General features: G+C 47.9%; 1 protein-coding gene across 1 annotated transcript in view; it reads right to left on the bottom strand.

Annotated features, from left to right (window-relative positions):
- The window catches only part of JAG1 (jagged canonical Notch ligand 1), a 35,819-nt gene extending 22,693 nt beyond the window's left edge, over positions 1–13,126 (bottom strand). The window contains exons 1-3 of the mRNA XM_058801849.1: positions 12,689–13,126; positions 11,569–11,874; positions 930–981 (exon numbers count right to left, since the gene is read on the bottom strand). Coding sequence (XP_058657832.1) covers positions 930–981; positions 11,569–11,874; positions 12,689–12,763 — 433 coding nt within the window. The 5' untranslated portion in view covers positions 12,764–13,126. The remainder of the gene's footprint in view (positions 1–929; positions 982–11,568; positions 11,875–12,688) is intronic.
- Between the last annotated feature and the right edge of the window lie 1,295 nt (positions 13,127–14,421).

Below are 14,421 nucleotides of genomic sequence, written 5' to 3'. Positions count from 1 at the left end.
CACTCCAAAGCAGACTGCAAGAAGCTCTGTAGGATTTCTGTAAGATGGAGCACAGTGCTGCTGCCTGCTTGCTGAAGGAAAAGGCCTGTGTGTCAACAAAAGCTTTATGAGTTGAGATTCACACTCTCTCCTGTGGCTTTTACCACACACACACTGTTAAAGCCCTAGGTTGAAATAGAGCTGATTTTGCCCACCTCCTTGAGTAACAGCAGGCAAAAAGCAGAACAGCTTATGTACCAAGAGACCCTGTGCAGCTTCCTCTAGCCATGGGAAAAGCTGAGCAAAACGGTTCTGAAACCAACCAGAGACATTCCAGGGGAAAGATCCCCACCCTTGATTTTCAGCCAGCCCTACCAGGTGGTGTCTGGTAAATATTTTTTCAGCCCCTGCATACAAACCCCCAAACATCCAACTCCCAAGGAAGAGCTTGTAGTAACTCCTCTTTCTCATCTAGTCATTAGATGGATGTGGATATCAAATCTTACACAGATTTTAAGTTGTTTTCTTTTTTTAAAGCAGTACATTCAGTTTTGAGACGTGCTTATAGAGTTTATAGAGAGGTCTCAGGCGAACAAGACTTAGGCTTCTGAATATTGGTCCTAATTAAAAAGAACAAAACAAGACCAAAGAAACCTGAAGAAATCCTTTGTCTTTTACTCTCCCAGAGGAGAAAGAAAGAATTAACAGCATCTATTTTTAGGCATCACCCTGTTGGTGCCTAGGTGAGCAAGCTACTCACCCTCTGCAGGCAGTGTGAGTGAGACAGGCTGCTGCAGAGCCTGGAGGAAGTGCTCCAAGCTCTTTGGGGGAGAGCTTTTCCCTCTCCTTGTGCTCTAGCTCACAGCGGCCTGGGGAGGCTCCCAGAGGCCTTCCAGTGCCCGGGACACACAGGTGTCAGAACTAAATAAGCCAGAGGAAGGAATACTTACTTGTGGAGTTATCATTGTAATCCCACGCCTCGACAAGCAGTGTGTAGGATCTCTGCAAAAGAGAAATAAGAGTTAGTTTCAAAGCCACACATGACTGAGGGAAAGAAAAAAACCTGTCAACAATTTTAATTAAAAAGAAAAATTCCAGTCTCTACCCCAAAGCAGATACTTGAACACAGAAATAGGTAAAAGATTATGCTTGAGACAAACATGATCTTCTCGAAACCCAGTAAGCTACCTTATCCAGTCTGACTTAGAAGACCTTTCACCTTGGATAGCTCATCTTTGTCATCATTAAAGCATCTTATGTACTTAACCAGGAAGTGCAGCCTTTGACACTGCACTGCAGCCGAAATACAGCATGTGGGACAACTGCACATGGAGGACAGGAAGCACCAGGATAGCACAGCAGCATCAAAAACCCAGACCAAACCCCCACTCTCCAAAACTGCTTCAAAAGAATTCTAGTTACAGAAAAATAGTCTGGATGTCCCTTCCCCCAGCCCTCCTGAAAGCAAGGAGTGTTGCTGAGATTACTGTGCCCTGCCTTGACAGCGCAATCTCCAGGGACTTTGCTTTTCAGCACCCCCTTTGAAAGCTTTGTCTGCACGAGGGCCATCGCAGCTCCCACAAGTATCAGGTAACGAGGGAAGCACTGATGGATATGGAAGGGGGTGGGGTGAGAGAGAAGCACTGTAAAAAAAAGGCTGAGAAAGCCTCCTCGGAGGAGCCGGGAAAGGGAAGCCCGCTCTCCACCCGTGTCCCTTCTACAGATGCTCCAAGCTGCCAATGAGCTCTGGAGCACTCCAGCAACAATAATCATAAGCACAAACTGACTGAAGTGACTCCATGGGCTGGAAAGATGCCAGCTATTACATCTAAGCCACCTTTATCTTCAATCCTAACTTGAGAACAAGACCCATTAAAACATCTCCTCCTCCAGCTCTACCCCGAGATATTATTATCCAGGCTGTATCTTTCAAAGTTGCCATTGAGCCAGCCAAACTTACACAATGATTAAAAACCAAAACAAAACACCTCCTCTCCAGAAGGAACGAGGGGGGGAGAGAGCTGAGGAAAAATAAGCAAAATGTATGACTTGAAAAGTAAAAAAAAAAAAAAAAAAAAAAACTACAGATAAGGCAATAAATGTAACATCTTTCTGGAGAGCAGAACAATAACACTACAAATAAAAATTCCGTGAAGAGTTCTGATGCTTTGCCATAGAAACTGTGCATTGCAAGGCTATTTCTCCTTAACTGTGTCCATGTTCAGTCACAGGCTGTTCATCTGTGGTCTGCAGTGCCTCTCTGTAACAGAGACCAAAATACAGTTCCCAGAGTGAGCTGCTACAAGGTGCACGGGGGTAAGGTAGAACTCAGACTTCTGAAGAGGAGGGGAAACAAGAAAGGCGGGAAAAAAAAGAAAAAAAGGGAACAAGAGTTGGAGCAGACTGCTTTCTCACGACTGGACACAGCATGAGGCTCTGAATGAAAACCCAGTTTGTGATGGACACCGGCTCGCTGTATAGCCTAAATATGTTTCATATTCAAACCAGGATTCCATTCCGTTCCTGATAACTGTGGGAAAATGCTTCCAAAAGTAATCAAAGCTGGGCAAGCCAAGACATGCACCCAAATTTCTACGCAGAGGCTCCACTGGCCTGAACCATTTTTGGTTAATATTTCATGAAAAGTTATATGTTACTTGTTTCTATTCTAGACCAAGTCTGACAACCTGAAAGAAACTCTGAAAATCAAACCAAAATGAAATGCAACTCGATCATCTAACACCACTTAAAACAGATTTAAGAAGTCCTTGCACAAGTCAGTGGTGAAAAAAAAAGAAAGAACCAAAACAAACAAACAAAACCAGAATAGAACTCCCGAGCCATATTACAGATGCAGATTGCACTATCTTGGGTGCTTCCTCAGTGGTTTAATTACCAACATTAAGCAGCACAAGCTCAACATGTTACTGCAAGCTTGATAAAAAATGTTATGATATAGAGAATGAATTATGACAACTAGCACTACTTCCAATAAAGTTAAGGATGTTTTCCTTTCGGCCTTGCATAATTGTTTTGGAAGATATTTTGTCTAAACTCATAGCAACAGTTCCCTGCTGGTTCTCAGGACTGTTTACCAACACACCTAGCCCTTAAGGAAAGGAAAGGCTGAATCCTAGCTGTGAGTGCTACTGTTGCTAGATACTTGTGTGACCACTTTCCACTACCACACAGGAGTTTGGTTAAAACAGAGGAGATGCTTCAGCTGACCTGGATGGAAACACAATGCAGGGGGAACAGACCTACCCTGGCAATTCCCTTGTTTCTAACTGCCCCCTCTCATTTTGTCTGAATGTATTCAATGAAGAGTGCCTGTCCTGAAAAGGGGTGATACAAAGAATGGCATTTGATCCTTGGCTCTGTCCCTCTCAGCATGGGGAAAAGACCAAACAAACCCAAGACTTTGTGTTCAGAATGGGACACTTTTAAACAAAAGCCACACTGACACCCAGAGCCTCACAGCAGTAGCAAACCCCCTTCAACGATCCAACTATCCCATACCTCTAGCTAATTCCCTCAGCCCTCCCAGAAAAGCAGCTCTGTGCAAAGCTGCGCTGTTGAGATTTTTTAGAAGTGCATATCATCCCCACTCTATAGATCAAGGATTCAGATATCTCAGGAATGACTGCTTACAGTGTGGAGGTTTAAGTTTTCCCATGCCCATAGATGACCTCCGCCCATCTTTGAATAAATATACATATCCAGACACAAGAACTCTACATCATGCACCTTATTCCATCAAAGCCATGTCTAGGCAACAAGGCAGCAGTGAACTCTCCAGAGTCACACCCAATTAGCCACTGTAAACCTGAGCTTGACCAGAAGGCAGGGATTCTGGCTTGAGAGGAAAGGTAGCTTGAAAGGAACAGCAAATCCTTAAACTTTGCAGATAGTCATGAGGGCTTTGAAAGGCAGCATGGCCAAATTTAAGCAGAATTTCTGTGAGTGGAGCTAGGAGAGGATGGAAATGGTCAAGTTCTCCAAGAAACAAAGCAAGCATCACTGTACAAGAGCTGTTTTCCTCAATGACAAGACACTGACACTATGTCTTGATCCCCTGATAATACAGCTCAAGAGACTGTGCAGACCTGAAACCCATCAGAAATTGTCCCTTTTAAGGATCTCAAAGAGCAGTGCAATCTCCTTTCTGGTTATTTAAATGAATCCTGGCAGCTGCAAGTAAACAGGTGTTTAAAGCTCTCTGCTTGATTGCCCTCTTCCCTGCCTTCACCCAGACATCCACCCAAAGGAGGTGCCTTTGTGCTCTGCCTTCTGAAGGCATTCTACGAGTCAGTGGGCCAGAGCAAGATTAAAACACCCGGCTCCTCGCTGCAGCGCTGCTCCATTTTCAAAGGGCTCACAACTCGTCCAACTCCTTTCCCTCCTAGCCCTGTGGTTAGAGCGTGCAAGAGCTTTGCTGAGCATGTGAAACCATGACTAGACAAATGCAGTGGGAAGTTTTGCATTCAGAGCGCTGCTCCTCCTCTGCCAAACAAGGAGAGCAGGTTAAGCCCAGCCGCCCTCTCCTGACGCCCTGCACAGCTGTGAGCAGCAGCCTGAGAACGGCGCTCACACACACCCTGTCTGCACCACCGGCACAGCAGCCAGAGGTGTCCAGCTGTGACGCCTGCACGAGGGAAACTGAGGCACCTTTCAGCGTGCCCAGGGGCCAGGGAGGAGGGCGTCTGAGCAGGGTTAAAGCTAGCCACAAACCCGCTTGCTCTGACCAGCACCAGCACTGTCACTCCACGATGACACTGCGCAGACACATCACTACACTGTGCCACAGACGGTCCACTTGGACAACTGAACATCCTTCAAAGGAGTTAAAGGCAACTGGCTCCTCACCCAGAGGATATGCAAGTGTACTCCAGAAAAGGAGCAAAGCCACCTAACCCTCTTAACCTTTTGTGAAATGGAACATCATCAGGAAGCTCCTCTTTGGGACAGCCTACGTAAGGACAAGGCAACACCCTATAGAGCTAGTGAATACAAACACAGCCCAAGCCGTGGCAATCTCTCTCATGCCTCAATGCCTATGGCCAAGAGCTCAGCTGAACCCCAGCAGGCAGCCCAGCCAAGAGCCTCATCAGAATATGCCCAAACCAAAACATAGCACGCTGCTCCTTTAGGCTTCATCCTGAGCAGCTCCTTTGCTGCTCTAAGTGCCAGTAAACCCTGCAGTGCCACAGAAAGGAGACATGGAAAGCAACCGAACCATGTCAGCAGCCCCAGGAGAGACCTGCCCCCCGTCCTGCCTTGGCAAGGGAAGGCAGCAGCCCAAGTCAAGACCTTGGTGCATGGCCACCCTCCTGCCAAAGGATGGAGGACACAAAAGTACCGCTATCCAAACTATGCATACGCTTAAGCATCCAGTAAACCAGGCTGATCTCTGATCTGGCAAGCCTGCTGGAATAATGAGTATCCTGTGAATACATAATGTGCTGAAGTTGTCATTGTGTGAAGTAAGTCCATGGTTTGTCTGGGAGCCGAGCAATGCTGAGTCTACTGCTGCTTCCTGTTGCTTGTCCTGTATTAGCATTATTTTTGGATAGGCCCCATTATGTTCCGTAATCCTCACTGCAGTCAGTATGGCCACACTATTGTTCTTGGTTAATATTAGCAGTCAATGCCTCTGTCTGGGTGGCCGGACTACAATGTATTCCAATCATAAAACTAGCATGCATTAACGGGACAATGTACTGGGCTCGGGGGGGGAGACCTGGGGTCTTCCCTCCACCCCTTCTTGAAAAAAAAGAAAAAAAAAGGTACAAAAAAGTATAGTAGCTTCTTTTCTCCCCCTTCCCCCTCCCTCTTTTTTAGCTAACGATTTCAAGTGATCTCAGCCAGCAGGGTGCTTCATACAACAGCAGCATTTTAATCAGCACCTTATCTAGTTACGGAGTTATTTTCTCACGGAGCCCCACTTGTCAAAGAGCAGCAGATAGGCCAAAATGTCAATGGTTGCTTTCAACCTTCCCCAACAAGCAGATTACCTGCCCTTATCAGTCCCCCTACCTGTTTAAAGCATCCCACTGATAATTAAATGCACCAGTTACAAAAGGGTGGCAAGGTTAATAGACAGAATACCTAGTAGCCAGCCAAGCAAAACAGTCAGGTTCACATGGAGCAAGCCTGAACAAGAAGCCTTTCTACTTATTTACCTAAGTGCCTAAGAACTGGGTTGAGCTGGTAAAGAACTCTGGATGTTTGACTATTTACAAACCACTTTAACCACTTCTATCCACTTTTTGCAGTTTCTTCTGAACAGTACAAGAATCATGAGTGTAATTTATGCTGCAGAATAGTGACCACAGAACCATGAGCTCCACAGACTAAACAAGAAACAAATGCAACAGCTTCTAGTTTTGACATCTTTCCTTGTGTTAAGACACAGGGGTTATGAGTTAAATTATTAGAACTGAGTCAATTAACATATTAAACTTCTGTCCATCTAGAGAAATTCAAAGGCAAGCTTAGTTTCAGTTTTCAAAACCAATCCTGTCATTTGTGTTATCTACAGAGATACCTCTCCTTATCTACAGAGAAGTACTTTTAAGAACTGTAGCTTAAGGCTTTTGCTTTGCAGGGCATCCCAACTGCATTAGGAGTGAAGCTGGAACAAACAGCTCAGAGCCAATTCCCCTATTTTCTCTAGAGCCAGCTGACTCCTACTCCAGCCTCCAGCCCACTGGGAAGCAGTGTTTCCTTGAGGGAACTGCAACTTTCAGTATAAAGCATCGATTTTATGCAATTCCTTTTCAGCCATGCTGACTTCCAGCTGCATAAACAAGCTGACAGCGCTGGATGTGTGTAGCCTGAGAAAGTTTAGGAATAAGCTTCAGTGTCAAGCCCAATCCAGCTGCCACTGAAGTTAAACTGGAGCAGGCCTTTATTATAACAAGAACAAAAATTCTAGGAGCAGGCAAGATGAGGATTTATTTTTAGGCATATTATGTTAATACAGTCAAATGGTTTTACCATGAAGGTGAAGCTCTGAACTGGCTGGAACATTAAAAAACTCTTTAAACATGTAAGAAGTCCAAAACCTCTGAATGGCTGCATCACTTCTCTCTAGTCCTGGGAAAAAAACAGCCCTGTGATGCTAATTATGCTTCAGATGTCACTTAATACTCCCAGCTCTGTTTTGAATAGTAATCCTAAGCAAAACATTACACTTTGAGTGCTAAGATTTATTCTTATATTATTAATCAACAATAAATGACAGAGTATGGATTTAATTAATATGCATCTTGCTATTATAAAAATTTCTTCTGATCTGCCCATGCTCCAAGATGACTTTTTGTTCAAGAAAAGCTTCAACTATAATCTAGCATTTGCTTCTATAAGTTTTCAAGAAGTTAACTGGAAGGAGAGAAGAAACACAATCAAAAGCCAAATTTTAGTCTTATGACTGTGACATACTGGGCTTAAAAGAAAAAAAAGCAGATGAGCGTACTGATATTTTTTCTCAGATTCAAAAGGCTGTTATTTTAAATATCAGCTGCAGATTAGTATTTTGGACGCCTTGTATCGAGAGAGGGAATAAGTTCACAAAGCTTAAAAAACACTAAAGCTCTTTTACTATGTCTCTGTAGCCACAGAAAGCAATGCCTACCCAGAAAACATATTTTACATTTTCAGGAATCAGGACCACTAAGATTTTACATTAAAAAGGGGCTATTTTATTTTTTTAAGGTTGACTATTTTTATCTTAAAGTTGAAATAAGATGTTCAAAACTCTTTTAAATTGTATTTTATGCTAAACTCACTGAGATGCTGGAGGGTTTTTATCCACCTCAGTAGTTTCCTGGTGTGTTGGTGCAATTGGCCCCAATATTAAATAATTACAAGGAGCATAATTTTGGGATAAACAAGCTGTTTGAAATTGGAGCTATGCATACCAAAGGAATTGCCAAGTTTGACCTTCTTACTCAGTCTCGCCAAACCCCCAAAAGATCTTTCTTTACATAAAAGCAAAGTGTAGTGTTAAGTTTTGCTTGGTTAATTGATGCTCAGCTCCCTCAAGGTGCAGCACCCATCACACTTGGGCTTCTTTAAGAAAGGCCAGAGGTTTGATTCATGTGAGAGAAGAGCATGTGTGTGCCTCGGAACCAGACTTGTTCAGACAGAGCACTTGGACAAGTGGAACATGGAAACGCTTTTGTTCCGGACCTTTTTATACGGCTTCATAAAGCCAAGCTTGCCTGTCAAGAAAGTCAGTGAAGTCTCAAAATGAATGTAAGGAGCAAGCCCTGGTGCATTTTACTTTTTTTAATCATCATCACTATTGTTTCAATGCACTGAAGAATTACCAGCTACTGCAGGGGCAGCTTTCTGATCCACTCCAGTTCCTTTATGCTGGGCTGCTGCCCTGTTTCCTAGCAACTTACTCAAACCTCCCATCACTTAAATTAATTTATGGCCCACCGTCTCCACACCCATTACTCACAGGGGAACGTATCAAAACTGACAAGAGCAAACCCCATAAGTTATTAATAAGACTCTGACACTTCAAATCTACATTACAACTGCAAGCTCCCTCTAACAATACTTTTAAAGCACCCCATTCTCTGCCCTTCCTCTCCTGCATGATGAATAAAGGCCTCTAATGCAATGCAACTATTTTTCACAAATGGCATAAGGGGGCAGCTTGACATGGGAAGAGGCTTTTTCTTTTTAATTTTTTTTTAAGTAGTCAAGGCAACAAGACTTCTGAATGTTACTACTGACTCAAGCTGGAACATCCAAGAAAAGGCTCCCTCAGAGTAGAACACAATCCAGAGAAGGGCATGAATTTTCAAGTGCAGTATGATTAACATTTTGGTCTGGCTCTTATTACCTCTACTATAATTTTCAGCTAAATGTATTCAAAGATACCCTCTCGTGATCAGCCACATGAGTAAATGCAATGCTAATCTCAAGCTCTTACTGAAGTCAACAGTATTCAGCCACCTAAAGAGTTTTTTAAGTTCTGAAATTTCAGCGTCAGATTAGAGCTGACTAAATTAAGTTTACTGCTTTATCCGTAGAGCTTTGAAAATGCCTGAAATGATTTGTGTACACAATTTTAGTACAAATAAGAGCTTTGCCACATTAGATATTCTTTTGTTCAAATGCCATTTGGAAGTCACAATGGCTAGCATAAAAGCTGTGTCCTGTGGACGCTAAAGCTGGGAAGCAGGCTTGATAATTGCACAGGGACTATCATCAGCATCTCAAAAAGTGCATTTCTGCCTGGGAAAATGCAAGAGCTTATTCCAAAATTCCAGGCTTATGAACCAAGCGTCTCAAGTTGCTGAGTTTTACCCATTTCAAAGGTTGCACTGGAGTTTTGCTGCTGCTGCTCCAGGATTCCAGTGCTGAATGAGATTCAGCAGGACAATAGAAGCATTTCTTTTACTAAGATGCAGGCAAGCTTAAGAGACTTCTCCCAGGGTCCCCACCCCCCAAACCCACCCTCTACACACAGATTTCCCTTCCCAACCCTATGAAGAGAGTGGCTGCTAGAAGGAACGTGTTTAGTTTTCACACCATTTTTATATGCATACCTATAGATTCAAGACAGTCAGATTACTGGGAGCTAGATGAAAAAAATCCTCGACGTACCTGACTTCTCTGACAAAAGTCAAAATCTGCAACACAAGCACTGCAGCCATTGGCAGAGCTTCAAATACCTCAGATTTTTACAAAGCCCTTTATCCCTTTGATGGCATATTTGATAACAGTTTTATCTCATTTCATGTTAGGGAGAAAAAAAAGAAGAGAAAGAAAAGGGAAAGAAATAAAGGACAGACTTGTACTTCCAACAGAGAATACTTTTGTTAACTCTGCTATTGTACTCTGTAATACTATCTCCTTAAAAACGGAGAGTTAATTTGTGCGCTGTGCCTCTGAGCCCTCGCAGCTGCCCAGTCCCGGCTGAGAGCAGAGGCAGGTAGGAGGCAGCACAGGACGCCTCAAGAGCGCACGGCTGCCTGCAGCCCTTGGCGGCAGGACCGCAAAGCGGGTGTCTGCGCAAGGAATGCTTTGGGGCGGGCTTGCCTCCCCCCAGAAAAAGCCCAGGCCCTCCCAGCAACCAGTCCTTATCCGACCACGGAGGGGCAAGCTTCGGAGGGTCCAGGCACGCTTCCACCTCGCCAGCAGCGATAGTGGCAGAGGACAGGAAATGAGATTCACCCCTCCCCTGCATGCACATTCAGCGCCCTCCTCCCCTCCCAAAAATGACCTTAGGCATCTAGGTTAGGATGACTGGATTTACAAAACTGCTGAGCATCAACATACCCCAAGGCAGTTGGTAGGAAATTGTCTGCTCAGCGCCTTTGGAGAAGGGGTGAGTGTGGCAGGGGGAAACAGTTTTGTTTCCTAGGTGATCTCAAAACACAAGTTTTAGGAGCAGAAATTTGGGAGCGCTCGAGAGCCAGACAGGAGCCCCCCAGCGCACGCAGCGCTGCCAGGCACAAAAGCCACGCACCTCCTACCACCCGAGGCCAGGCACTGTCCATGTCACACATCCCGGGCCCTGAGCCGGCCTCTCTGGGGCTGGCCTGCACGATGGGCCTTTGGTAAAGATGCTCCTCGCTTTCTCTGCCGCGAGCTGAGGGCTCCTCTGCACAGCTGGCCATCAAAGCCTCAACCCTCCTGAGCACCCCAGGAGAAACAAGCAGCAGCGATGTCTCAGTGCTTTTTACAGCCAACAACAAAGCAGGATCACCGACGAAGGAAGGGGTCCCCCATCCTCCATCTCTCTGTTCTGAGGGGCTGACCAGTATTTACTAGAGTAGACAAGGTGGAAAAGTGCCTGGCAAAAAGCTCCACCTCCTTGAGCCACCGAGTTTTGCACACACCTAGAGAGAAGCCAGAATCTCTGGACCACAAGGGGCAGGTAGGCAGGAAAAGGTGTGCTGTGGGGAGGAGTGGGTGAAGTGCACCAAAAGCTAAAGCTTTTCTCAGTCTTCAGCCTCTGGAGTCCACGAGCACCTCCAAACACAGCCAGCTTCCCAGGGAAGCTGGCAACTACTGCACCCAGAGCAGCAACAGCAGCTCCCATCCACAGCGAGCAGTGCAGTGAGACTTCCCCCTGGGAGAAGCAGGAAGCCTTCCCAAACACGCTCCGGGGAAGGAGGCCAGCTATGACACATACTTTTCACACGGGATCCCTCTACAGCCCCTAACCCACTGCTCTTCTGGCTTAAGCCCAAGACTTCACTGGTTAAGAGAAAAAAAAGGAAAAAAAAATGAACTTCTGACCTTCTAAGTCTCAAGAGACTTATTCATGCTGTAAAGTGCAGAGATACTGGGTTTGCTTCCCTGACCCACTTAGATCCCCCTCACTGCATATCTGACTTTCAAATTTAACAGGCTGTGCATTGTGAGCCCCAGGGAACAAAAACAAAAACACCACTACATTTTACTCATTTCTGTGCTGCGGATTCCCGACGCTCTTGCCAGGATGCCTGCTCCCTCCCAAATCCTGCTCCCTCTTCCCCTGGCACAAGAAGTTAGAGCTCAGCTCACTAAGGACCATCTCAAGCATCATCCAACAGAGCCAGAGCAGCTCAAGCAACTCACCGGCCAGGCGAAGCTGAAGGGGATAACGATCCGGTTCTTTTCATTATTCCGGTTGTACTTTAAATTGAAGGTATTTCCTCCGATGACAGGAGTGGATTTGGATCCGAAGCTGCAAGGACCGCCAGCAGTGACCCGCGATTGATACTCCTTCAGACAAACTTTAAAATAGGTGTCACACTCGTCTCTGGTGCATTTTTTATCTCCTGGGTTTCGGGTGCCATCGCAGCAATTTCCATTTTGCAGTTCACCATTCACATTTTGCATGGATAAGATCTCCAACTCGAACTGTCCCGACGCTAAAGTCACCTGTTAATCCCAAGAAAGAACCGAAGGAAAAAAAAAACAAACGAACAAAAAAAAAAAAAAAAAAAAAGAAAGAAAGAAACAAGAGACAGACAGTTACCTAACTTTTTTTTCCCCAAACACAAGGTACAACAACTCTGAAGACAGGAAAAAGTAATTTTAAGTGTGCTTTCAAGAAGCACATGCATAATGTTAAAAATAAAGCTAACCACTCCGAGCTTTCCCGTATCAGACATCCATGAGAAGGGCTCATAAATCAGCCCAACTAAATAACGCCATTAATGCCAAAAAACAACCTTAAGTGCCAGCTCCGAAAAAACAGCGCGAGGAAGGCTTCCAAGCGGTTAGGAAATAAAACTAAACTAAACCAAGAGTGCAATACGCGAGGAGCAAACCCAGCAAAACGATGTAGCTCATACTGCAGTGCCTGGAAAGGCACCCAGCCACCCCTGTGCCTCCTCCGGGGTGCAGCTGAGCCGGGCACGGCCGGAGCTGCCCAGCTGACACTCAGACCCCGCTCATTAATCACCCCAGCAGCGCTGCTAATAAGTTGATTTAAAAAAATAGGTATTTAAAAAAAGAAAAATAAAAGGGGAAAAAAGTGATTTTGGGGGGAAAATTAAAGCGGTGTGCAGTAATCGCGTTTCTCGTTCCCAGGAATTAAGCCTCGCTGCAAGGCGCACTCCCGCGTTTGCCACCTCCAGAGAGAAGCGAGGGCAGCAGCTCCGCTCCGGCCGGAGGAGCCGTGCAGAGGCGCCCTGCGGGATCTCCCGGAGCCCTGTCCCCAGGCCCCGCGGAGGCCGTGCCCGGTACGTACCTGGGCCCGCAGCGCCAGGAGCAGGGTGAGGAGGATGGAGCACGCCGCCGCGGCTGCCCGCCGGGGCGCACGCATGCCGCCGCCGCCGCCGCGCTGCCCGCCCGCCCGCCTGCAGCGCCGCCGCCGCCGCTCGCTCCGGGTCGGGACGGGACGGGGAGGGCCAGGAGGGAGGAGGAGGAGAAGAAGGAGGCGGAGGAGCTGGTGGAGGAGGAGGAGGAGGCGCCGCTGCTGCTGCCGCCGCTGCCGCCGCCCCGCTCTAATATACCGCGGCGCACCCGCGCCGGACAACGCCGCTTTTCAAGCGCTTTCAATAGCGCCCCGCTCTTCAATGCAAAGCAGCCCGGCCTCCTTTTATCCGCCTTATTCTCTCGCCTCCCCTCTTTTCTTTCCCTTTTCTTTTCTCTCTCTCTCCTTTTTTTTTTTTTTTTTTCTTTTTGTTTTATTATGGCGATTATTATCCCAGTCCTTTTATTTCTTGCGGCGGAGCCCCTGGCCCCCCCCGAGACACACGCACGCACGCACACTCACTCACTCACATTCACACACACACACACGCACATGCAGCACACGCACCGCCCCGCAGCCGCCCGCCCGTCTGGGAGCGCCGCCGCCGCTCCGCTTCATCTAGCCCAGGGCGGCAGGCGCATGCGCCTATCCATATGCATGAGGGGGACAGCAGGAGGAGGGCGCGGAGGAGGGGAATGGCACAGGCCGGCAGGTACCGGCGGGAGGAGGCGGCGGCGGGCATGGAGGGAGCTGCGGCTCGCCGGCTCCCCCGCCCGAGGGAGGCGGCGCGCCCCGGCCGCCCCGAGGGTCCGTCCCTCGGGAAGCGCCGCTCCGCAGGTGCTTCCAGTGCGACCTGGAGCAGGAGGAGCCGCGCTGCGGCGACCCCGCTCAGCGGCGCTCGCGGCTGAGGGCTTTTCCCGCCCCGCCGCTCGCTGAGGGGACGCGCGGGTCCTGCCCGCCCGGGAGCCGCAGCTCGTTCCTCCTCGCCTCCTCGGCGTCGGTGGAAGGAAGAACAAAGCACGAAGCATTTTGGGGGACACTTTTTGCGGTGTGAAACCTTTCCCCTGGCACTGGCCGGCAGCGGCCGCCCGCCCTTCCCGGCCCTCGGCAGCTGAGGCCGGGCGGGCCGCGGGCGCTGCCGGAGCGGCCCGGCGCGCCCTGAGGGGACGGGAGGCGCGGCCGGCCCGCGACTCTCAGGTAGCCCCGGCCGGCCGCTGTCCTGAGGGAAGCGGAGGTGGCAGTCGCCACCGTGCGACTCGTGCCCGCCTCGACACGAGATCGCGGCGCCGAGGGCCTCCCGCGCTCCAAGTGGGAGGAAAGATCCCTCAGCTGATCAGTGCCGGTAGCACAGTGCTGGCAGAGTGCCGAGACCATCAGGGACCCTGTGCCCGCGCTGCTGAAGCTCATCCCAGTTTTCAGGTGGGTGCTGGTGTTGTTCTGCCACACATCCTTTGAGGAGCAAGGTCCAGAGCCACACAGCCAGGTGATTTACTTAAGGGACTCCCTGACACAGGTTACTGAGAAGCCCAAAAGTTTGCACAGTAGCAAAAAGAGTTCAGACTGGTTCCCAGAGGAAGAGGCACACATCAAAGGGCATTGAACAAAAAAAGAAAACCCAAAAAAACCCCACCCCTAACTTTGTCTCTGGTTTGGGAAGTCCCTGGGCTGCGGTCTAGAAGTTGGGTGACTGTGCTGGGAACTCACTGCATCACTGTCCCTTTCTTCCT

This window comes from Ammospiza caudacuta, chromosome 3 (assembly GCF_027887145.1).
Source record: "Ammospiza caudacuta isolate bAmmCau1 chromosome 3, bAmmCau1.pri, whole genome shotgun sequence".
NCBI classification, from domain to species: domain Eukaryota; kingdom Metazoa; phylum Chordata; class Aves; order Passeriformes; family Passerellidae; genus Ammospiza; species Ammospiza caudacuta.
The sequence above is the reverse complement of the archived record's forward strand: the minus strand, read 5'-3'. Positions and strand labels throughout refer to the sequence as shown.